We start from the raw sequence: 24332 nt of genomic DNA on the forward strand, positions 1-24332 counted from the left end.
TTAGTTCCCTCGGTGGTTCCCTATCGTTTTTAGGTCACAGGAGATGAAGCCTCTTCAGGACTCTGGCGTGTGATGTGCTCCTTGAGTGTGTTTGTGCAGCAGACCGTTAGTCACCCTCAGCTGTTATACCTGCAGATTACACTTGTAACCTATTTTTCTCTGTTTTACAGCCTGACTTCAGTCTTTGCCTTTTCTCTGTATTATTTATTTCAATAGTTTAAGATGATTAAAGTTCCTCCCTCTGCCGTTTCCTTTTATTATTCATGAGCTGAGTCCAGGGATGATCAGCCTTCCCCAAATCACTCAGATCAAAGCGCTCGTACGTCAGCCTGACACACTCGGGCTCACGTAATCATACTTCCTCGCTCATTCGCCAGGATGAGAATCTATATATATTTTGGTCTTTGTTGTCCTCGGAGAACCTCCCGGCTGTAATCTCAGCAGCGGCTTCGCTCTGACAGGATTTCCATTTCTTCTTCTCTCCCCGGATCTTTGCATCATGTCTTAAATCCGTCACATGCAGCGCTCTAATAAAACTGCCATTTCAGGCGCCATGAGTCTGCTCTCACACCTACTTTTACAGGAACTGATTTCACACTCCAACCCTCTGCACATCCTCCTTCACTACATCCATGAACCTCCACCTGCCTGCAGCTCCATCTTCGTCCTCCACCCTCCCTCCTCTGCACATCCTCAGACCATCTCAGCCTCTCTGACTCTGAGCCGTCCCTCATGTCCAGCCTGCTCACTGAACACCTGAACACCTTCAGCTCGGCTCCACCCATCACAGCAGGTCTCACCTCCATCCTTTGACCTTCCCTTTTCACGGTGTCCTTCTGTCACACTTGCCTCCACCCACTCCACCTGCCTGCACTCTCTTCGTCACCTCTCTGTAGACGGTTGAGCCCAGGTATTTAAACTCATCCCCTGCTCCAGCATGTTCACCTGTCCACCTGCCTCTCTGTCATTCGCACACATGGATTGTTTCATCTTCTACGACTTTCATTCCTCTTCCCTCCAGGCTCACCTCCACCTCTGCAGAGCAGACCTCCACCTGCTCTAAGCTCTCACTGGAGATCATAAAGACTCCTGCTTGACATCATCTGCAAACAGGAAGGGCCTCAGAGCAGATCCCTGATGTACTCCCACCTCCACCTTTATCCCAGCTGTCACTCATACGCACCCTCACCACTGTCAGTGCAAATGAAGGCTTTCAGGTGCTGATGTGGTATTTTGTGCTAAAACCTAAAGATAACTAGTGCTGCTGCGATGCACATGCAGAGCAGCAAAGCCTTTAAAGTAACTCATTAACAATTATCATTGACCGGCTGGAATACATCCAACACGTTTCATTTCTCCTTTGTTAAGATATTTGAGTTCAAAGAAAAGACAGAGCAGCTGGAAATGTGATAAGAGTCAGTGAGACTGATCCTTTCTTAGAGTATTTGAATCTGAAAGGTGTCTGCTCGTTTACTCTCAGAAGATGATGATGATGCTGAAGATCTTGCCTATATCTCAATTTCTTGTACAGGAGGAAGAACAGAGTTCCTGCTGTGAGCAACTCAATTCAGTTCAGTTTTATTTACACAGCGCCAAATCACAACAACAGTCGCCTCAAGGAGCTTTACATTCTAAGGTAGACCCTACAATAATACATACAGAGAAAAGCCCAACAATCATATGACCCCCTATGAGCAGCACTTTGGCGACAGTGGGAAGGAAAAACTCCCTTTTAACAGGAAGAAACCTCCAGCAGAACCAGGCTCAGGGAGGGGCGGGGCCATCTGCTGTGATTGGTTGGGGAGAGAGAAGGAAGACAGGATAAAGACATGCTGTGGAAGAGAGACAGAGATTAATAACAGGTGTAAGGAGTTTTTACCTGTCGAGTGCCGGCCCAGCTTCAGCATGCGGAGCGACCTCAGGAGGCGGAGCACCTGCACCACACGGCCCATGTTCTCCAGCTCAGTGGATCCTCCGTGGAGGTTCTCCACCGCCAGTGTCACGTAGAACGGGAGGATGGCGAGCAGATCGATCACGTTGGGAATGCTCCGACTGAATCGGCACTTGTCCCTGACGCAGAGGAACCGAAGCACCAGCTCGATCGTGAACCACACGACACACACGTATTCCAGGGCGTCGAAGAGCAGCGGAGCGCCGATGCCGAGGCCGCCCGCTCCAAAGTCCTCACCCAAGTCCAGCGAGATGAGCACCATGTTGATGACCGACAACACCACGAAGAACATCGAGAGCGAGCCAAAGGTCCGAGCAGCGCGCGATGACTCTGGTTTCTCAAGGACGTCCCAGAGGCGCCGGCGAGTGCCTGGGCAGGCGACGCCCGCAAAGTCCTCATCCCCATCGTCGGCATCGAGCTCCCGCTGTACCTCGAGGCTTTCCTTCTGCTCCTTGCGGCGGTAGTAGCGCTCACGGCAGCAGGGGTTGATGCAGAGCTCGTCGATGCCCCAGTACTCGATCTCCTGCAGGAAGGAGATCTCACACAGCTCCTCCATGACGTGCAGGTGACCCGTCCGGTAGTAGTTCATCACGTACCTGTGGACAAACACAAAGACACAGGTAAGCTCAGTCTGCACGACTCTGACTGAAGAAACAGTCCAAACAAACATCCAGAGTCTGGATCAGAGCAGTTCAGGGTGACGGTCCAAAGCAGAGACCTGCCAGGCTTCAGTGCTGTTCTCCTGCATCCTTCTAAAGTCCAGCAGGGGGCGACTCCTCTGAAGCCTTATCTGAGATAAACCAAAGTCCTCTAATCGACACCTGTTCATGGAGCCAAAATAAAATTTATAAGGTGAACACGACTGCCGCTATGTCTCTTATGTTAGTGAAATCTCACCATATTGGCGTGATGAACGAAAGGTGGATTAGACTAAAAAACAGGACAGAGTCATGTGGTAGCGACCGCTGAAGTAGACAGGAAGTCCCCCAAATAATTGATTTAAATAAAAACTAATAAAAAATAGAAACCTATGACGTCTGCAGCTCTGAGTGCTCTTACAACATTTAGTTTTTAATTTTACGTGTCATCAGCGCCGTGTCTACAGCAGCTACAGGCAGGCCAGCACAAGCACGTTAACTTTAAACTTTAACTTTAAACTCGTTGCCTCTGCAAGGAGAAAAAGCGCCACCTACTGGAAAGCCTGGGAGTTCCTGTCAAAGAAGAATTCGTTCTCCAGGAAGTCGGCATCATCGCAGAGCTCCAGCGCCGAGTCTCGGCTGCAGCAGGCCAGTTTCCCCAGCCGGGTCTCCGGGTAGGACGCCAGCAGATCCTGCGACAGCATGTAGCGACTCCCGCCAACGTTGATGATGAAGAAGTTGAGTGTGTCGCTGACGCAGGACGCCGTCCGCTCGCTGAGGAAAACGCTTGACTCCAAAGAGACCAGGGAGGCGGTGTCGCCACACACCTCTGACCCCAGACCAGCCATCGAACTGGAGAAGACGTTCATGGTGGAGGAGGAGCTGGAGGAGCACAGGGGTGAGAAGACAGAGTACAGCATTTGGCCAACAGGGGGCACACTGACATGCATACAGCGGCCTGGTTGTTGTTTACGTTTAAATCCTCAACAACACGTGCTGACTGGTGGAATCGGCTCCTGTCAGGAAGCATTGACGTGTTTATGAGTAGAAACTGCTAAATAAACATGAGCGACTTTAATCCTGCTGCTGGAGCATCGAGAGAGGATGTGATTGTTAAAGAAAGCAGCGAGTCAGTCCCCAAAAACCTTTCTCTGTACCCGTAAACACCCGATTACTCTTTTGTTACTAAGAACGGAGAGCAGGAGCTGGAAGAAAGGAACGAGACGTGTCGCTGTATGCAGATGAGACTCTGTTATGTGTTGAGTGGAGGATGCTAAGTACGTGCGCCGGCAGCATGGACGAATCAAAGAGAAGAGAATCAGGCTGAAAGGATGAAGCAGCGCTGTATGGAAATATCGCAGCGAGCAGTCCTAAGTAATCTGATGAATCTCTTCCTGTCACCATTCATTCCTTTTTCTGTGGTGTCTCTGTCCAAATTTGTCATTCTTACTCTGAATGTTCCACGAGGAGAGAGCGAGGTGCTGTCCACCACCTGAAAGCGCTGCTGGGTGTGGTTGGCTCAGACGTGTGAATTACTAATGAAGCGTCCCAGTGGACTCTCTGATGTGTGGACATAAACTCACTTCCTGTTTGACAGTATTGGCTGTGAAGCCTGAGAACAGCAGGGGGTCGAGTGTCGACACATGTTGGAAGCACGAAGCTCAACATGAGGCTGCGACGGCGGAAACGCCTCGCTGACAGTCAAAAAGTCATCCCATGAAACATGATGCAGCATGGCCGTCTCACACAGCAACAGCTGTCTCAGGTGACATGGTGGGAGCTTTTTTTAGAAGCAGGTGAGAAACAGGCACAGCTGCAGCTTTACCTGTAGTCTGACAAACTGAGGCTGTGCAGCTTTTACGCTCTCTGCACAGAGCGACTTATTTTCACAACCGTGCGCTCAGACACCGGTTCACACCTCCAGAACAGTTAGAGCGGGCACCTCTGAGCCTCATAAAGCTCCGAAAAACCAAACCTGCAGGACTTCAGGTGAATTTACAATCTTCTGCTCCAGGATATGACCCCTCCCCGGGCGCCCGGCGGGCACGCGTGTGGCAGGAGATGCTGATGCCAATGAAAAATGAGTAAATATCACAGAATAGCGGGGCTGTCGAGCCTGCTGTTAACGGAGTGTCTTCCTCTAACTGTGCGGGGCACCTGTACATCCTGTTCAACGCGGGGTCAATAGACAGATGTTCCTATGTTTGGTCAGATGTGCTGTTATCCAAACGTTACAGAGCAAAGACGGTTCTACAAGGTCCCACACTGAAGTTCATTTAAATCAGAGGCGTGTACTTTGGTGTACTGCAGTATTACAGCAGTGGGACCTGTCCCCCCTACAGACTGCACACTCAGACCAGTGTGACACACAACTAGTCTGCGCATGTATCTTTAGGTGAAGCCGACTGATCAAATTTGAGGAAAGTCAAACTGATGCTTCGTGAAGAAGATAAAACCAACAGTAAAATAAAGACTTCCTGTTTCTGAGCAGAATCACAGGTTTCTTTCACCTGTAACGTGTCGGTTTTATCACATTTTAAAGTTTTTTAAATATATTTTTAGAGTTTGGGAAGAACTCGAAGCTCAGCGTGAAGCGAAGATTTAAAATGCAAAAAACATTGTGTTGCAGGAAAAGGTCACAGCTGGAGGAAACGATGTGACATGACGTCTTTATGTCGCTCTGACAGCTGAACGGCTGCAGGACAGTTTTCATGTTCTGTATCTTTAACCTGTTTCAGGGGCGATTTTAGCCCAAAATGAATCAAAGCACCCCCAAAGATTTCTTACTTTCTTTGACAATATTTGCTGTTTGTATGACACACTACTAAAAATATAAAAAGCATACAGTACTTGGTTGAGACGTAACATTTTAACAACAAAAGTATAGCTAACCCCCCCCTCCCAAAATGGTTTGTTCCAGCTCTCCCCTACTCTGGCTCCAGCGCTCTTGCTGCCAGAGCGATGGTGGCTGAGACGCAGCGGAGTGGAGGTGTTAGTGCCTGCCTTAAAACAGGACATATTAGCTGCATTTAACCTTCAGTTGCTCTTTATATAGTTAGGTAGGCGTCAGGCCATGTTTCTTTTTAGCTGGAAAAACATTACACCAGGTAACCTGCAGTGTAAAAAAAACTTGTTTTCCGGCGATGTTTGCTACCCTACAATCCGTCCTGCTCTGTAGTAAAATCAGCCACATTTCACTGTCCTGTTGCTCCCATTGAAATGTATACAGCCTATTTAAAACCTAAAACTTAAAATTGTCCGTAGCCTGCTGTTGTTGCCACTGTCCTGTTTTAAATCGATACTAACTAGCTAACTGACCGAATGCCCATTAACCTTATAACTCCTGTTGTGTGTGTGTTTTGGGGCCACCCTGGGGCGCACACATGTCAGTGCGCCCCAGGGTGGCTGTGGCTACAATGTAGCTTGCCAGCATCAGTGTGTGAATGTGTGGATGACTACTAAAGCGCTATACAAATACAGGCCATTTACCATTTTTTTTGTACAGACACCCAGGTTCATAATGGATATAAGGAAGTTGTTTTGTTTTTTTTTAAAAAAAGGAGCCATATTCAGGTAAAAGTGTAAAATCAAATGATCCGTCAATCAAGAATAATGTTGGATCAGTGTTTCAATGTTTATATCTTTTATTAGCTGTTCGTGTGGTTTGGTTATTTGCCTTTTGGTTGAAAGTACACTGAGAGAGGACTTTTTGTTAGTGATCTTAATAGTATTTTCTTCATATTAATTTAATTTTTCATCTAATTGAATCTATTTGTGTATGATTGTGAGTCCAAAGAGGGAGAGAGGAAAGAGGGAACGTGAGGAGAAAGTACAAGGTCAGGAAGAACCAGGTAAGGAAACAGACAGGGAACAGTGACAGGCAGAAACTGTTAAACTGACAAAGAGAAAAAACCTGATTTTACTCACAATCTGGAAGTTGTGTTCTCCCTATATTAAAGCTGCTGTACAGAATCTGCAAAACAAACTGGGTTGAAACATTTTGACCCTCTTTAACAACATTCCAACATAACATTATCATTGATCGGGGAGATTAAAATTAATGATATATTTTTATGTGGTTCAGCCACAACTCTGCTAAAACCTCAGCCAGTAATAGGTAGGCCAACTTTTGGACCGTCCAGTTGTCTGTATGACTGCCGCAGTACGTGCATCACATTTGCACACTATCAGAAAGAGCCAAACAGCCCTGGTGGAGTGAGGAGCTGTAAAGAGAAGCAGATGCTCTGTTTCTAAAAATGTTTTAAGCTTGTTTCAAAGATTCTGTACAGCAGCTTTAAATGTTTTCCAAAAGCACACAGACACTTATCAGTGATTCTCAAACTTTTTACAGTGTGGACCACCTGATAAAAAGGTCAAGCTCTCCTAAGGACCACTATGAAAGCATGAAACTCATAAATCTTACAACACAAATTTAGTGTCTGCAGTAAAGATTTTACTTGTAATAATTTATTCTGTTTTGGGAGTGTTTTTTTAATGTATCTGTATTATATTATACACACACATTAAAAGTGAATCTCTGTCCAAAAAATGCACTCAGTTTACTTTTTACTATGAGCATCACTCATTATTCTCCTCCAGTAATTAAGGTTAGGATATGTATGTTTTTTTATTCCAATCCATTCTTCTTTGGCAGCATTTAAATAACCTTGATCAGATTTGATGGTTTTGTTACAGACTTTTCAAAAAAGTGTTTTTCTTTTCTTTCACAAATGTGGGGATTAAATTGTGTTTAAATGTGCAAAACAGTGATGTCATGTTTTGAGACGAGGACCCAGGCACAGAGAGACTTGATGAATTTAAGAATCTTATGATTTATCTTGCCTGGCTGGGCAGCTCTCACCCCCAAAGCTCTAATCCTAGAATCGCCCCTGACCTGTTTACAGGAAGACGATGACGGTGATGATGATGATGATCAAACCAGCAGCAGAATATGAAACATTTCCCTCCGGGACTTGAGGAGAACACAAACACACCTCAGTTTACCCCCCCAGGTTAAAGTGACAGTTTGGGTCTTTTATTAAAAGCTTAAAATCTTCATTTAAGCAAAGACTCAATGACTCCGTTTGGGGAGAGTCTCTGCATCAGCTGCAGATTACAGACGTGTCCTAAAACACATGCACAGAAATGACAGGTCACAGTTTTCAGACCACCTGAGAGCTGCTTCAGTGAAAACACCTCAGCTGACGGACTCACCTGCTCCAAATGAAGAGGCGATAGCTCCACGTCCTCACATGCTGACAGCAGAGAGAAAGTCCAGCTGGTGTCAGAGACGAGGAGGTGTTCAGAGAGGAGGTCTGTAGCAGGAGGACCTGGCGCTCCCTCCAGCTCTCTGCTCTCTCTGATTCGCGGTGTGCTTTTAAAACTGAGGCTGTAGGTATGGAGGCCGCTTAGTGACACACTGCAGTATGAGGTGGCAAACAAGCAGCACCCTGAGAGCAGCGGTGCAGACGTGCGAGCGTGCATGAAGATGAATAAAGCAAGTACTGATGTTCCAGTCATGACTGATGTCACATCTTCAGCATCCGTGTTAAAGTGATGTTGGTCATCACAGCTGTGAGTATCAGGGCTGAGAATCAGGACTGAGTATCATGGCTGAGTATCATGGCTGAGTATCAGGGCTGAGTATCAGGACTGAGTATCATGGCTGAGTATCATGGCTGAGTATCAGGACTGAGTATCGTGGCTGAGTATCGTGGCTGAGTATCATGGCTGAGTATCATGGCTGAGTATCATGACTGAGTATCATGGCTGAGTATCAGGGCTGAGTATCATGGCTGAGTATCAGGACTGAGTATCATGGCTGAGTATCATGGCTGAGTATCAGGACTGAGTATCATGGCTGAGTATCATGGCTGAGTATCAGGACTGAGTATCATGGCTGAGTATCAGGACTGAGTATCGTGGCTGAGTATCGTGGCTGAGTATCATGGCTGAGTATCAGGACTGAGTATCATGGCTGAGTATCATGGCTGAGTATCAGGACTGAGTATCATGGCTGAGTATCAGGACTGAGTATCAGGACTGAGTATCATGGCTGAGTATCATGGCTGAGTATCAGGACTGAGTATCATGGCTGAGTATCATGGCTGAGTATCGTGGCTGAGTATCGTGGCTGAGTATCGTGGCTGAGTATCAGGACTGAGTATCATGGCTGAGTATCGTGGCTGAGTATCAGGACTGAGTATCATGGCTGAGTATCATGGCTGAGTATCAGGACTGAGTATCATGGCTGAGTATCATGGCTGAGTATCATGGCTGAGTATCAGGACTGAGTATCGTGGCTGAGTATCATGGCTGAGTATCATGGCTGAGTATCGTGGCTGAGTATCATGGCTGAGTATCATGGCTGAGTATCATGGCTGAGTATCGTGGCTGAGTATCAGGACTGAGTATCATGGCTGAGTATCATGGCTGAGTATCAGGACTGAGTATCGTGGCTGAGTATCATGGCTGAGTATCATGGCTGAGTATCATGGCTGAGTATCGTGGCTGAGTATCGTGGCTGAGTATCAGGACTGAGTATCATGGCTGAGTATCGTGGCTGAGTATCATGGCTGAGTATCATGGCTGAGTATCGTGGCTGAGTATCATGGCTGAGTATCATGGCTGAGTATCAGGACTGAGTATCATGGCTGAGTATCATGGCTGAGTATCAGGACTGAGTATCATGGCTGAGTATCATGGCTGAGTATCAGGACTGAGTATCGTGGCTGAGTATCATGGCTGAGTATCATGGCTGAGTATCATGGAAACATGAAGAAAACAAATGATCTGTGCAGATTTGTTGTTTCAGGACAAACTGTGAGGTCGTACTCCAGGATGGTTAAAGGAAGGACGTGATTTGTGTTTCAGCTCAAAGACGCAGGATGGTGATCAGCGTGAGAACGCTGCACAGACACTGCAGAAGCTGCTCACACAGGAAATCGTGGAACAGTGGATTTGAACAGCTGTGAGGTCATCGACGGCCTGGAGCAGTAAGAGGACGGGTGTTGTATCGCAGGACGGCTGATCGGTTTGTTTCACTGACTCATTATTATGTTTTTCTTAATTTGGCCCTGAAACTCTTTGTTGTTTGTAGACTAGATTCACGCATTCAGCTCATATATTCAGTGTTAAAATAATTATTATAGGTAAAAACCTATAATAATCTTTATGTTCGAACACGAAGCATAAAAAATGTGTACTCACCGTTTCAGGTGTAAAACACTCGGCTGGGCTCACACGCGTTTGCTGGCTTTATAAGTCAAAGTGTCGGTGACGCTGGCGGTGACGCTGGCGGTGACGCTGGCTCTGCAGCATCGATACAAAATTAGTGTTTGGAGCCGACATTTACATAAAGTTTTATTTCTTAATCATTCTCGGTGTGCTTCACTCTGACACCACGAGGCTTCCGTCAGTAACAAATCTGCCTGCAGTGTAATCTGATTACTTCATTCCCTGCAGGCAGAATTCATGTTTTTTACAGTTTTGCTTTGAATTCTGATTGGACAGTTGACTCTGCCCACTGTGTGGGGTGAAGAGGAGAAGGCGGAGCAGCAACCACCCTGTTCCCGTCCACAGAGATGAAGACAAACATCCAAAGTGTGAAACTTGATAATAACGAGAGCGAGCTGGTGTGCAGCCATACGCGGCATTAATCACCCTCCATACAGGACGCCCCTCTCTCTGAGATGCTGCTGCTGTTGCTAGGCAACAATGCGACTGAGCCCGAGAATAAAGATGTGCTCCACTTTTGTGAGCCTCACAGACGCTGCTGCCACAGCGCCGCCATGTGTCCGGCCTGGAAATTACCTGCATAGCAAATTCAAAAGTGTTAAATATGTTGGTGTTCGTACTTTAATTTGACTCACAGTTACAGTCTTTAGATGTAAGTCTGAGGTGTAAAATAATACTGTTAAAATCGAGTGTTTCTATATCAAATCTGGAGGCGTTACAATGGAAGCGTGAACTCTTGACCTCTGAACTCTGAACTCCTAAAGGGGCCATGACACTAATATAGTAAATCCACAGACTCCGGCCCCAGCACCAAAGTGAAGCCGTTTCAGAACATTTCGCTCTACAGATTTCTGAGTTGTCTGCCATGCTTGGTAAGTAATTTTTTTCTGAGATTGTTTTAATTATTATTACTATCTTTTACTTTTGTGACTTTTTTTGAGTTGAGACAAAGCGGTGTGAAAGGCATTAGCCTCGCTGCTCGGTGAAATCTGTTGTTTGCAGCCGAACACTATAGCCTTGGAAAACAGCTTGTATATGAATATTCAGTCAGGTTTTGGCTAACTCAATTACACCTAAAACAATGTTTAGATCGTTGACATAATGATGCTACGTGAAGCCTGAAAACCACCAAACCGACGTAGCAAACAGCAGAAGCGCTGACTGTGGGTCGACATCCCTGCAGAGTTTTGTGCACACGGTTTAGGTCAAAATGAAACAGACTGTTTTAAATGTAGTTCGGCATTAACTGTTGTCTGTGTTCTTCGTTGTTTGAGAGAGCACCATTTTAACAAACGTGTTCTGATATTGGCTTTAAATATGGGCGATGGATTCATATCTGGAACTGTCTTTTGGGAAAATATAAACCACATGTTACTCAAAAATTATTCTTTTTTTTGTACTGTGCTGCAATTAATTACCAGATTATTTGTGCAATTAATTAGTACACAATTAATTTTTATTGACTCTGCACACAGGATATGCTTGGGAAGGTGGGATATGGGGGGAGTTAGAGCTCCACAAAGTGATGAAGGGAGGACGTTCATATTGTACTGAAGAAAAGAGTAATGAGCGTGCTGTTTGCACTGACCAGCTCACCTATGTCCCTTTGATAAACAATATTCTAATGAAAGTCAGAACATGTACACGTGGTGCACAGTTCAAAACAAAGGTTTTTCAGAAAAACATGGCCTCTTTTTAATAAACGTTTGTTTCCAAAGGAATTTGTAAAATTTCAGAAGTTTTACAATGAATTAGAAGATAACTCCGATGTAGTTAAAATAAAACACTCTGTGAGATATAAACTCTTAACACATAGTTAGCATTAACAAGTGTTAAATGATCAACTCCAGACAGATTTGGGATTTAACACTAAATCAGAGTTAACAACGCTCCAAAAAGAGTTAAACTAACGCTCATGGTGTGGAGCCATATAGACACTTTAATGTTGAAATCAAATCTGTCAGTGTTAACTTGGGCATGCTGGGTTTGCTGTGTGCTGATGGTTTCATGTCATGAAGCTGCAGACTGAGCATGCTCACAGTCACGGTTTTAATATGAAACTCTTCGCATACATTTCCTGTCAGGACTGACAGACGGTGGCGCTGCAGAGGAATGGCCACGCCCTCGTCTTTCTGGGCCATAAAAAGTTCCAGTTCATAATTTGTGCTGCTGTGAGGAAAATCATGAGGGGATATGATTAAAGGCACTTTTTATTTTCAGACGTGTTGTTGTTGTTGTTTTTAAATGATTCAGATTCATTCTTGGACTCGTTTACAGCAGCTTTGTGTCGGCCTGAGAGGTTCCTGTTTTGGGGTCCTGATCTCTGTTTTTAGGTTCTGGTTCCTCTTTTGGGTTCTGGTTCTTTTTACTCTTATAGCCTGTCAAGTCTTTCCCTCCTTTGTAAGGTGGCCCCGCCCTATCTGTCCTCACCTGCTGTGATAGTGCTCACCTGTGCTCTGTCGTTCCTGTGTTAGCAGTGTCAAAGCTGCTGTATGGGCTCAAAATGTGGTCATAAATATTTTGTACTTGTAAATCGGTTTTGTACTTGTAAAAAAGATTTGTATGTGTAAAAAAGATTTGTGCATGCGTAAAAAAGATTTGTGTGTGTGTAAAAAAGATTTGTATGTGTAAAAAAAATTTGTGCATGCGTAAAAAAGATTTGTGTGTGTGTAAAAAAGATTTGTATGCGTAAAAAAGATTTGTGTGTGTGTAAAAAAGATTTGTATGTGTACAAAAGATTTGTGTGTGGACTTAGCCAAAAAAAAAACCCTGCAAGTTACAAGTACGAATTTTGACCCTATTTTTCTTCCTTTCATCTGATTGGTGAATGTCATGTCAATCACAAATGTAACAATCCAATCAGAGAACAGATGGGTTTGGCTGTCGGAGGGGCGCTTTTTTTGAACTGCAGGTCCTTGAAGGGAATAAATGCCCTTTTACATGCCAACCCAGCGTTTTCCTTCATCACCACGAAGGAAACAGTCTGTGGTCGTCCGAGTTTGGTGATTTTTGTGTCACAGGACTACGTGTTTAATACAGGGACTTCCACAGCCTTTTCAACAGTGCTGCAGACCGCAGGGGGGGCAGTGTTTTGGAAATGACAGTCTTCATTACAAAGCTTTCTTCGTTATGAATTAGCATACATGTTTTTATTGAACATTTGAAGAACTAGCAAAAAAAAAACCCAGAAACTCTTGTAGAGGACATAAAGTCAGAGATAAAAACGACAAGGAGCAGGTGCATCTAGTACAGGTAGAGCTGCTGCAAAAACCCACAGAGCCCAGCAGCCAGCAACAAATTCTGGATCCTTTGCTTTTAGCATTAGCAGCACAGCCTGCGTCCGATGTGAAAGGACTTTTATGCTGCGCACTGTGACTCACAGCAATGGTCCTGGGTCAGCCCTGACTTTGTGTTAAACTAATCCTAAAGTAATAATTGTATTTCTAACCACTGATATACCACAACTTTACCCTTTCAACAGCTGCTGAAAGTAAGGGGACCTAGCTGCTATCGGATACTTATATAGAGATCCTCCAGCTTCAAACTGTATTACCCTTCAAGGACCTGCAGTTCAAAAAAGTGCCCCTCCGACAGCCAAACCCATCTGTTCTCTGATTGGATTGTTTAATTTGTGATTGACATGACATTGACCAATCAGCTTAAAAATAGGGTCAAAATTCGTACTTGTAACTTGCAAGGTTTTTTTTTTTTTTGGCTAAGTCCACACACAAATCTTTTGTACACACGCACAAATCTTTTTTACGCATACAAATGTTTTTTACACATACAAATTTTTTTTACACATACAAATCTTTTTTACAAGTACAAAACCGATTTACAAGTACAAAATATTTATGACCACATTTTTGAGCCCATACTGCTGCGATGGTTCACATCATGTGATGTGACTCACGGCGTCCTGCAGTCAACGGTTCGACCCTCCAACCTGCCGGGGATCGAACAGTACAGGGAAGCGGGGCAGCTGTGACAGATGTGGAGCTACCAGCTGAAACTATCCTCCATTATTCCGATCGGCGCTGCATTTTCATTAAAGCGAATTCCTTTTGATTCGGTTAAGCCAGACTTTGTCCTCCTGGTTTCGTTTGGTCTGCATGAGTTACTTTCATGAAGACGTTTGAATGTTTCTGTCACTTTTGTAATTCATTTTTGATGCTGGGGGTAAAAGTCAGACAGCGACAGTAATAAACGACCCGAGACAGACTTTTATCTTTATTAAATATAATAAATGTGAGATAAACGCAGTTTCTCTCTCATGAGGTGAAATCTTTCTCCTTTGAGGCAGTAATCCATCATTTCATTACCAGCAGGACGAACATTAACAGCAGTATATTTGTTTTTGTTGATTTACTCTTTGAGGTGTTCAGCACTTGTAGTTTTTATAAATAAGGAGTCTTGCTTTGTTCTTTTTATTTCATTTCTTCGATTGAAATGTTTTTCTCCTTTTTATTGCAGTTTTAGTTGATCGTTGTCTTAATCCTTTTTTTCCCGCCTGCAGTACCGCAGTGTGAACACAGGGGGCGGCAACGCGACGTCACCCGGGTTCGCTTCCCTTTAAGGACGCAACGGGTTTTACGTCATCGGAGAGAGATCCAATCGGTGGTCGCCTCCGCATGAGTCCCCGCCCCGTAGAGAAACCGCCATTACAAAATCAAAAACAGAGCTGACAGGTGATCGGCGGCTCGCGCGCAGTTTCGGGAGCAGGTGAGTGTTTCTCAGCTGTTGATCCACTGTTTCTCCGCGGGATTCCGGAGGCTCGTGTGCGGCTGCGCCGGGCCGGTTTATCGGCGGGTTATCGCTCGGTGACTGTTGAGCGACTAACGGCGGCGTTAGCACGCGGTGCTAGCTGCAGCCGTCCGCCGATAAACGGTAACGGCAGGTTCACGTTTTCCATTCACTTGCGGACCGTCTGCGCACAGGTGACCGCCAGGTCAGCGGGCTCGGCGGCGAGGAGGGAGGAAGCTGCCGGGCAGCGCTCAGCTTGTTAGCGGCTAACTGCGCGCCAAGAATCCGCAAAGAGCGAAGAAACAAACAAAAGCCCGCAAAAATGCCCCAGAGTCAAACCTGAGTGTTCCACACGAGCGCCTGCGCACACGGGGACAGGTGTTTACCCCCCACACACCTGCCCGCATTTCATTCAGCGAACATTCACAGTAAAGTTAAACTGGGCTCCAGGCATTGATGGCTAGCACCCGCGCTGCCAGACTCCGTTCAGAATTCAGCAGATTTTACAAAGAGACGCACCTGCCAGGTAAAACAGGAGTGACAGAGTGCAAGTGTCAACGTGATGGAGGTCAGCGGACCTTTCGGCTCATGTCTCCACTCACTGTGTGTTAGTTTCTTCTCTCTGGGTGTGATTTTGATGCCGATGCTCTCACTGCTCAAAGAAAACTTAGGTACGTCTTCAGTTACACACATGGCAGCACACACCCCTCACAACCTCATGTGTGTGATGGCAGTGTACTGCTTCTGATTAGTCCATGAGGAAGAATCCTGACCACATGCCCGCTGGTATGTGTATGTTTGTTTCTTGCCCCTAGGATTCGTGGAGTGTCGGCAACAGGTCAGACATGAGTGACGCAGCGGAGGAGGCAATGGACAGCTCCGCGGTGTCTGAGGAGGAGGTGGAGGACCAGCAGGAACCGTCACAGGAGGACCAGACGAGTCCCAATAAAAGAGGCTCCAAAATCTCAGGTAACGGGGATCAGACGGCGTGAGGGGGTCGGGCCTGTGGGCTGGCTCAGACCAGTGATTAATGTTTGAGTTTGTTTTGGTCGCAGCTGTGGGAGAAATCATCGAAGGGAAACGGGCAAAGAAGACTGTGGAGAGGCTCGACTTCCAGGCGCCGAAGCAAAGAGAGAAGCTCAAGATCGGAGACGGTGAGCGACGACGGGCCGTGGCCTCCACTGGTCTCAGCGTGACGTGTACGTGTCTGAACACTGCTGCTGTTCGTTTCTGTCGTTTTCAGGCAGCGGCGATAAATTGGGAGACATTCCTCGCACCAGCTACCAGATCACCAAGATGAAGCCGGCTGACCTGAAACCTCTGCACGCCATCCTGTTCGACAGACCTGGGAAGGTGAGAACGTTTAAACACACAAAACAGAAATCGGTTTTAAAAGCCGGATTACTCAGAGTAAATCCCACTGATGGGTTTCTACTTCCTGCCACCTGCTGCTGTATCTGAGAGGACCTCTGCCCACGAGTTGGCAGCAAACACGTTCGCGCTGTGTTTTAGTCAGTGTGGTCCAAACTGAAACTGCCGACTGTGAGAGAAACTTTAGTTCTGAAACAAAAATAAAGATGTCTGAGCGGGAATGTCCTTGTGGGTCAGATCCTCTAAACGGAGGACAAAGGAGACGTGAACAAAACCGTAATGACGATCTCTGCATCGGTGAGACGTCCGGTCTGCTGCCGAGCAGCGTGCGCGCCCTGAGGGGACGTGGCTCCACGGCGCTCTGACCTGTGTGCTGACCGTGTCAGGTGATCGGGCTGACTCTGAGCGCTGTTCCTTCTTTTTCAGATGGCGACGATAAAGAAGAACCTGCGGCTGTTCAACGGCTTCGCCTTTGATGCCGACAGCGAGCAGTTTGCCAAAAAACGGGAAAAGCTTCTCAAGTAAGTGTGCGCTCAGTATTTCCATGACGGTAACCTACAGACAGAAGGTCAGCGGTCACGCAGCGGCTCGGTGCGTTTACGGGAGGTGGGGATTCGTGTGCTTGGGCGGGACGCCCCACGGATAATGCCGTTTAAACATTCAGCGACCTGCTGACCTTCATTCAAACAAAGGGTTGCTGGTTCGATTCCAGCTGGAGACGTGATTTACGAGTTTGAAACTGCCAAATCAAACACGGAGTCTCAGACACGTGACCTGTGACTTATCACCTGATCCGTGTGTCCACAAAGCTCCACCCATCCTCTGGGGGGCGGAGCCTATCCCCAGTAACCATTGGGTGAGAGGCAGAGTACACCTGGACAGGTCGCCAGTCTCACAGGGCGTTTTTATTACCACGTCATATCAAACATGAATATGTGATGTATTACTGCAGTACTACCACTGTGATGACTACAGAGGAGTCCACAGAGCAGACCTCCTGCTCTGCGTCACACCATCCTCAGCAAACACCCACTCAGACGTCTTCAGCTGCGTGTCTGAGCGCGCTCAGAGCCGGGGAGCCGTCGCATGGAGCAGTGACCTCTGAGCGTCGGACTTTAACGCGGCGGGCAGCGAGATCGATAAAAACCTTTTGCCGTGTTCGCGAAACCTTCATCTGTCCACGATGAAGCTCGTTCTCTGGCTAACCGCTGACTCTCTCCGTGCAGGAACTCAAACTTCACAAACAGCAAGCTGAAGGTGGTCTGCAGCGTGCTGGATCTGGAGAAGAAGGGAACCCACTCGGACCTGGTGGACCGAATCCTGACCTTCCTCACCGCACCGAAGAACAGTGGCAAGGTGAGCTGAGCTACCTGCGGCGCCGAGACTCTCCCGGACCTGAACTTTTCAGTTTTTATTAAACGTGTCCTCTGACCTTCGGCAGCGGCTGCCAGTGAAGAAGAAGAGGAAATCGAAGAAGAAGCTGTCGGGCGACGACTCGATGGCGAAGAAGAAGAACAAAACCAAAACCGCCAGCTCGTCGTCCAGCCCCAAGAAGTCCAAAACAGGAAGCAAGTCCAAAGCCATCGTCATGGACTCGAGCAGCGACGAAGACGACGATGAGGAAGACGAGAAGGCGGGAGCTTCGGCGGAGGCGGAAGGATCTGACGCCGAGGAAAAACCGTCAGAGAAGGAGGAGGAGGAGCAGTCTGACAAGTCTGAGGAGTCTGCGGAGGAGGTGGTGGTGAGCACAGAGTGAAGCAGGTGGAGCAGAAGGTGATCAGCTGACAGGAAACCGTCTGACCTGTGTGTGTGTGTGTGTGTGTGTGTGTGTGTTCCAGTCCAAGTCCAGCAGAGGGAGTAAGCGAGCACGGACACCAGCGAAGAAGACGGGTCTTCCCAAAAAGCGATCAAAGAAGGAAGTTTCAGATGAGTCGGAGTCGGACAGCGATGCAGATGAGAAGGTAAACACGCGAGCAGGGCGATATGGCCAAAAATATATATCACGATATATATTTGAAAATTTGCGATAATGATATAACTGATGATATAATTGATGCGAGACAAAATACAACTCCACAACTTTACTAGCGCAAAAAAACATCCATTTATTTTACTTAAACAAGCAGCTGTTTTTTATGTGCATTAAAGCTACGTAAACATTTAACAGTGCAAATGCAAATTCCTTGCTGAAAGTTTAACCAAAAGGCATTTCCAGTAGAAATGTGCTGACATATCCTCAGCATAACCATGTATAATATCCACTGAAGTTAAAAAGAGGAGCTTTGCAACATTAAACTGCAGTGCGCCAAATAAAAACGTCAAATACGTATTTTTCGGACCATAAGGTGCACATAAGGCACATTAAGTGAAACCAATCAGTCAGATAAATCAAACTTTATTCAACTCATTCTTCTTGCTTCCTGCACTTCTGGAGGATCGTGGCTCAAGAGTTGGGAGTTCGCCTTGTAATCGGAAGGTTGCCGGTTCGAGCCCCGGCTCCGACAGTCTCGGTCGTTGTGTCCTTGGGCAAGACACTTCACCTACCGCCTACTGGTGTTGGCCAGAAGGGCCGATGGCGCGATATGGCAGCCTCGCTTCTGTCAGTCTGCCCCGGGTTGTGGCTACAACTGTAGCTGCCTCCACCAGTGTGTGACTGTGTGTTGGGATGACTGGGTGTGTAAAGCGCTTTGGGGTCCCTAGGGGGGACTAGTAAAATATATACAAATACAGCATTTACCATTTCTGTACCATTGATTCATTAATGCTGTATTCTATCACAGCTGCTCTGTTCCCATGTTGTTGCAGTATATTAATGACTAACCTCGTATTGTGGATGGATTATCTCAGTTGTTCTCCTGACTGAAGTTTGGTCCGTTTACAGCATCCTGCCATGCGATTGCATTTGTCTCTAACCATCAGGAACCTTCACGTTAACTTTTATCAAGTGGAAAAGTGTTAGCGTTCATCCTCCAGCTTCGCTGTTTATGTTATGCTAACATAGCTGTGTCGCTAGCATTCGTATATCATTATATACCAGCTAGTCCAACTTCAGTAACCCTGCAAACGTCACTGCTGTTTAGTTTTCTGTCTTCATTTATGTTGGGAGTGACAGCAGAGCTGTACGTTTGAATTGTTTCAGAAATCTCAGTCAGAACATGCTATATCATGTTTAGGTAATTAGCGAAACTAGCGAGCTAACTTCCTGTTAACTTCTAACAACGTTAAATGTAATGAATTCTGTTTTCATGGATGCCTGGATGTTAAACTTCATAGTTACACCTGGTAAAGCAGCAACACTGATCATTTTATTAAAGATGAAAGAATTTAGACAGTTTTTAACTCTCAGTGATGGTTTTTTGACTTCGGGACCTTAAAGGACGGAGTTTAGGACCCAGATTACTCTCAGATTTACGAGCACCTTAGTCGGACACTGTGATGCAAGTTTGATTCACAATCTTTGAATCGGTCTGACGCAGCTGAAGCTTCCTCACGTTACAAACACGTCTTCATCCAGATGCAGGCTGATGTTCCTGGGAACCACCGCCTGGACCACATCCTCCTCCAGCAGCTCTCTGTGACCATCCTCTCGCTCTGCAGCTCTGCAGAGTCGATGATGGCGGCTGTAACAGCCATAATAGTGCGGTGTCTCCTTAAGACAGCCTAAGTTGATGTTTAGTGATGTCACGAGTGCCCTCTGTAGAGTGTGGGAGAAGCGTGCTCGAACACCTCACGTGTTTACCTCATTAACTCAACGTAACGTTACGGGCTGTATGAACTCTGCCCGCTTCATGTATGATGAGACCGCAGCCGTTCAGTCGGGCTTGTAAGCTTGGTGTTTATTAAAGGACAAACACTGTGGAATTCCCACTGCCACTATGGTCGCAAGCTTTTGACTGTCCTGCTGAGTGTGTCGGCTGCCTCGTCCTCTAACCACTGAATACTGCCCATGTTACATGATTTCTTTTCCAGCCCAGGAAGAAGAAAGCCGCTGCAGCCAAACCTGCGGCCAAGACGAAGAAGGCGGACAGTAGCAGCCACCGCAGGAACAACACAGGTGAGCTCGTCTCATCGATCAGTGTGATCTGTGATCAGAGGTCTGCGGCGTCACGCTCGTGTCGATCCCAGGTGTGGGTCCGATGCAGGTAGCTCAAAGTTTAACGCCCAGTTTGCAGGTAAAAACCATAAATTTATGTTTCACAGCGAAGTGCTCACTGAGACTTTAGGTGACAACCGCTGACCTTGTTACCAAAATAAGAGCCCTCAGAAACGAGGCAGCTGAAGCTGTGACGAAGACTTCCTGTTCTGATGTTTACCCAGGCTCGTCCAAAACGTCCTGATTGGTCAGAATATGAGTCAGAGTTTAGTTCCTAATGAATTGGCCACTGCGTGTTTCGGAGCGACCTCCACAGTGAGGACGATGATGTCAGAGACCTGGCTGTAAATCTCCTGTTCTTCTTCTTCGTGTGTTTTTCTGTGGCTCGTCGTCGTGCAGCGGAGGACAGCTCGGACGACGACGAGCCGCTGATCAAGATGGTGAAGAAGGGGCCGAGCGACGAGCAGCTGAAGGAGACGGTGCAGAGTCTGCTGAAGGAGGCCAACCTGGAGGAGATGACCATGAAGCAGATCTGCCAGAGGGTCAGTCTCCCTGCTTCTTGTGTTACCATGGTTACAGATGCTGAGCAGTGTGGACAGGTGGGGGCGTCACCCTCAGGCTGCAGCAGCTGTCCAAACATGTGGCTCGAGGGCCCAGAAAAGGCCTGCCCACACACACACACACAGTGTCGGGTACTCTAACTCTGACATAATGCTCCCTCTCACCCTCACCCAACTGTAACATGTCTGAGATGCCTTCAGACTTGTGGGGACGGACACGTTGGTCCCCACAAGCAAACCAGCTGACTGAGGGGGTCAGGGGGGTTAGTGTGTGTGTGTGTGTGTGTGTGTGTGTGTGTGTGTGTCACAGCTCAGTTTGTCTGACGGTGAAGCGTGACACTCTGTTCCAGGTGTTTGACACGTACCCCGAGCACGACATGAGCACCAAGAAGGACTTCATCAAACAGACCGTCAAATCTGTGAGTACACACACACACACACACACGCTGTTCTTCCTGATGGTGTGGGGACATTAGCGCAGTGCTTTACTGTCCAGTGTTAAAGGGCAGCAGCAGGTCAGAGGCGTGTCTGCCACAGGCTTCATCTCTGAGCAGTCGCTGCATGCTGTGGGTCACATGTTTGTCATTCCTCAAAATAAGTACTCTATTACACAAAATACTCGTTACATACTCTGTAATTATCGTCCAACAATATAAACTGAGCTACAGTCGCACACACTGACACGGAGCCCATGACGACACGCACACAAAGAGACTTCAGAGCGGTCGTCACGGTGATTGTGAAACATGAGCAGGTGCAGGCGGGGCTGCAGCCCGACTGCTCACCTGTGTGTTACCTGCTGAAGCTCCAGCCCCGCTCATCAGCCAACAGGAGATCAGCTGATTTATTCCCGTTACCGTCCTCCTTGATGTCAGGTTAATATTTACAGGTGAATAGAAACGTGTCAGGTTTGTTTTCTGTTGAGGTGAAATGCTTCTCACATACAGGAAGTTGTAGATTAAAGCCATGCTTTGTTGATAATTGGTCCAAATCTTTCTTGATAAACCACAATGAGTCTTTTACAAATGACTATAAATACTTGAACATCACAGACATTACGTACAGTATTTAATGACAGCAGGAAGTGTCTGTTGTGGGCTTTTATTGTGAAGGGTAAGGAGGAAAACGGTTTGCTGATGTCCAGCAGGGTCATCTCTTTAAAAACCAAAACAGGAAGCGAGTCGGCGCGTCACCATGTTTATCAAAAACACACGTGATATGTTAGAAACGATTTGATTGGCTGCTGTGTGTGGACGCGTTTCTCATCCTGCAGCCACCTGAGCCTCCACCAAAACCCCGCCCACCTCGCTCGCTGTCACCGTTCAGTCTGCAAACAGGAAGTTCACAAACCGCCGTCATGTGTTGTTTTTCACTTTGTTTCTTTACGTTCATGTACAGAACTGTTCAAAAGTCTTGAGCCTCACAGGAGGAAACGCTGATGAAGGTCTGAGGAACAGGACCTCGGCATTACTGAAGCGGCGTAGCAGCACCCTGCACGTCCTCACGCTGAGCTGAAGGATCAAACTCTGTATTTACACGTGTGAAATCATACAGCTGTTCTAACACACGGTGGCTCAAGACCTTTGCACAGTACTGCAGCCATTTAACCATTAGAGCACAGACCCTGCCAGTTGGTGACCCCGCCTCTGCCACGCAGCGGTGCATCATGGGAACGGCGAGGGTTTGGGGTGCTCTGGTCTCACAGGTGAACCCTGCAGGTGTTCCTCAGCTGTGTTTTCTCTCCTCACAGCTCATCACATGAAGACGTGAAGGGAACGACCTCGGCCAGCAGCTCCTCCCCCCACGTCTGCTTTCTCTTTTATATACAACGTTTTTTTATTCCTGCGTGGAGCTCTCACGTGAACTCATCACCGTTGTGTCGCCCGCTGTCGAGTCCAGAGCAGAAGCTGTTTGTCTGATGCGTGAGGAACAGGAAGTAAAGAGAGCGTGACTCCGGGAGAGCCGAGCTCTGGACTCTGTTTGGCGTAGTCGAAGCTTTTCTCGAGTTTTCTTCTGTTGTTTTGTTCTCGTTTGAATCTTCTGAGATGTGCTGAAAAACTTTCTGATTAAAATTCTACCTTTTTTCAACAAACTCGTCTCCGAGCGCTTTCTAACCCACCAACTCCTCACAGCCACCAAACAGGAAACGGAAGCCTCAAACTCAGGAACAGGAAGTCTCCACCTGATCATCAGCGCTGCGTGGCGTTAGTTTCAGGGACTTCCTTAAAGCCTGGACATGTTTCAGGGCCGAAGTAATTCCAGAGTCACTAAGAATGAGGAAACACCGAGTGTAGACAGCAGCACCTGAGGAGACCAGTTCATTAACAAACACAGAAACAGAACTGATGCTCAACATTATAATAAGGCTGTGCAAAGTTACTTATGTTGGTAACATCAACAAAGACGAGCGGAGACACGACAGCGATTGTTGTACAAGTAGAAATCTGAGGACACGGGATTGTTTCGGCCAGCAGTAAGTAAGGGATCATTCAAACCGTGCTTTTGTCTCCTGAAACTAACGGATAACAGGACACCTTTCAGTGTTTGAGTCTGAAGCTTACTGTGCAGCGCGCCGACCGTCTGCCGATGTTGTATTGAGATGTTGATGAAATGTGAGCAGCGACAAACAGGATCTGGGCTTTGACCGAACTGCTGAGTGCATACTGCATACTGTCAGAATCACTTGATGCTCTTCGCTGCCGTTCAGCTCTGCATCTCCAGGTGCAGGAAATGTTCCCGCCTCTCCTCAGGGTTGGAAATGTATTGCTCGTGTGTCTGAGTCGGATGCTTACATGCACGCCATCTGCGGGGGGGGGGTCCCTGCAACTCAGGGGACACAGGTTTTAGACGTGTCCTTGACCCAACACAGCTGACTTAAATGGCTAAACAACCTCCTTGACGTGTCGTGAAGTTCTCCAGAGACCTGGTAATGGACTAATCATGTGATTCAGGTGGGCTGACCCAGGGTGAGATCTAAAACCTGCAGGATACCGGCCCTTGGAGTTCCCCACCCTGAGCGTTCAATACAATAATTGTATCCAGAGCTGTGAATATGATCCACTGATCCTCTAACACCGTCTTCATCTGCAGAAATCTCTGTGGTTTGGATCCTGCTGTGGTCTAAATACTCACAGATTACATCGTGTGATTGTAAAAATCTGGAGCATCAAACATTATTACGGCATCGTTTGGTTTGAATGTTTTAAGTTATTCACGCATGTTAATGGTGGAGCGCGCTCTTTCATTTTCTCTCAGGTCCTTTATGGGTCTCATACCGAGGAGATCGTTCCCACACTCACAGCTGTGATTATTTTATTAGCTTTTACTAGACTGTGAAACACAAACAGCTCCTGCTGCTCACCGGCATTCATCAACGAATCACAGATCGGCATCTTCAGCTTCCCGTGACAGGAAGCAGCGCAAACAACACCGCAGGTAAAGGGACAACCTGAGTCCAGCTGTGGTAGGACGAGAGGAGTCAGGTGACAGGTGATGCTGTGGCTGCGTCCCAATCCAGCGACCGCACGCTTCGTAGTGCGCATTTGTAGACCGATTACGTCACAGCAACGTCTTTCGCTGCTCAGGTTATAAGTCACTCAAATAACTTAAAAATGTAATTGTTTGGGTTTTTCCGTGTTTTATTTGTTCCGGAGTAAATCGGTTTGGCTGAGATTAAAGTTATTAGATTAAATTAAACTTTATTAATCCATCGAGTGGGTTCCTCCGGGATTTTCACACAG

The 24332-nt window shown here is 46.9% G+C and overlaps 2 protein-coding genes across 4 annotated transcripts in view; one reads left to right on the forward strand and one right to left on the reverse strand.

Moving 5' to 3' along the window:
* kcnv1 (potassium voltage-gated channel modifier subfamily V member 1) overlaps positions 1-7984 on the reverse strand; it is an 11022-nt gene extending 3038 nt beyond the window's left edge. Inside the window, exons 1-4 of one of the 2 annotated variants that reach the window (XM_084944731.1) lie at positions 7804-7984; positions 6517-6562; positions 3145-3471; positions 1880-2547 (exon numbers count right to left, since the gene is read on the reverse strand). In XM_084944731.1, the coding sequence (XP_084800857.1) occupies positions 1880-2547; positions 3145-3458 (982 nt within the window). In that variant the 5' untranslated portion in view covers positions 3459-3471; positions 6517-6562; positions 7804-7984. The remainder of the gene's footprint in view (positions 1-1879; positions 2548-3144; positions 3472-6516; positions 6563-7803) is intronic. The other variant, XM_084944732.1, reaches the window with a different exon arrangement.
* Positions 7985-14418: 6434 nt separating this feature from the next.
* Positions 14419-22684, forward strand: dek (DEK proto-oncogene). Of its 2 annotated transcripts, none has more exons than XM_084944645.1 (12): positions 14419-14547; positions 15384-15537; positions 15624-15722; positions 15812-15921; positions 16366-16460; positions 17166-17295; positions 17381-17674; positions 17778-17900; positions 19909-19993; positions 20432-20574; positions 20943-21011; positions 22343-22684. In XM_084944645.1, the coding sequence occupies exons 2-12, from the start codon at positions 15414-15416 to the stop codon at positions 22352-22354; spliced, it is 1284 nt and encodes a 427-aa protein (XP_084800771.1). In that variant the 5' UTR covers positions 14419-14547; positions 15384-15413; the 3' UTR covers positions 22355-22684. The 2 variants fall into 2 exon arrangements, with proteins under 2 accessions (XP_084800771.1, XP_084800770.1); XM_084944644.1 differs by having other exon boundaries at positions 14420-14547; positions 17381-17680.
* Positions 22685-24332: the final 1648 nt, after the last annotated feature.

This window comes from Perissodus microlepis, chromosome 11 (genome assembly GCF_051167445.1).
Source record: "Perissodus microlepis isolate ML-2025 ecotype Zambia chromosome 11, ASM5116744v1, whole genome shotgun sequence".
NCBI lineage: Eukaryota > Metazoa > Chordata > Actinopteri > Cichliformes > Cichlidae > Perissodus > Perissodus microlepis.

Coding starts and splice junctions, on each gene's coding strand:
- dek (XM_084944644.1), top strand. CDS start 15,414: ATGAGTGACGCAGCGGAGGAGGCAATGGACAGCTCCGCGGTGTCTGAG. Junction 17,296..17,380: donor CACCGAAGAACAGTGGCAAG/GTGAGCTGAGCT, acceptor GACCTTCGGCAG/CGGCTGCCAGTGAAGAAGAA. Junction 17,681..17,777: donor AGTCTGCGGAGGAGGTGGTG/GTGAGCACAGAG, acceptor TGTGTGTTCCAG/TCCAAGTCCAGCAGAGGGAG.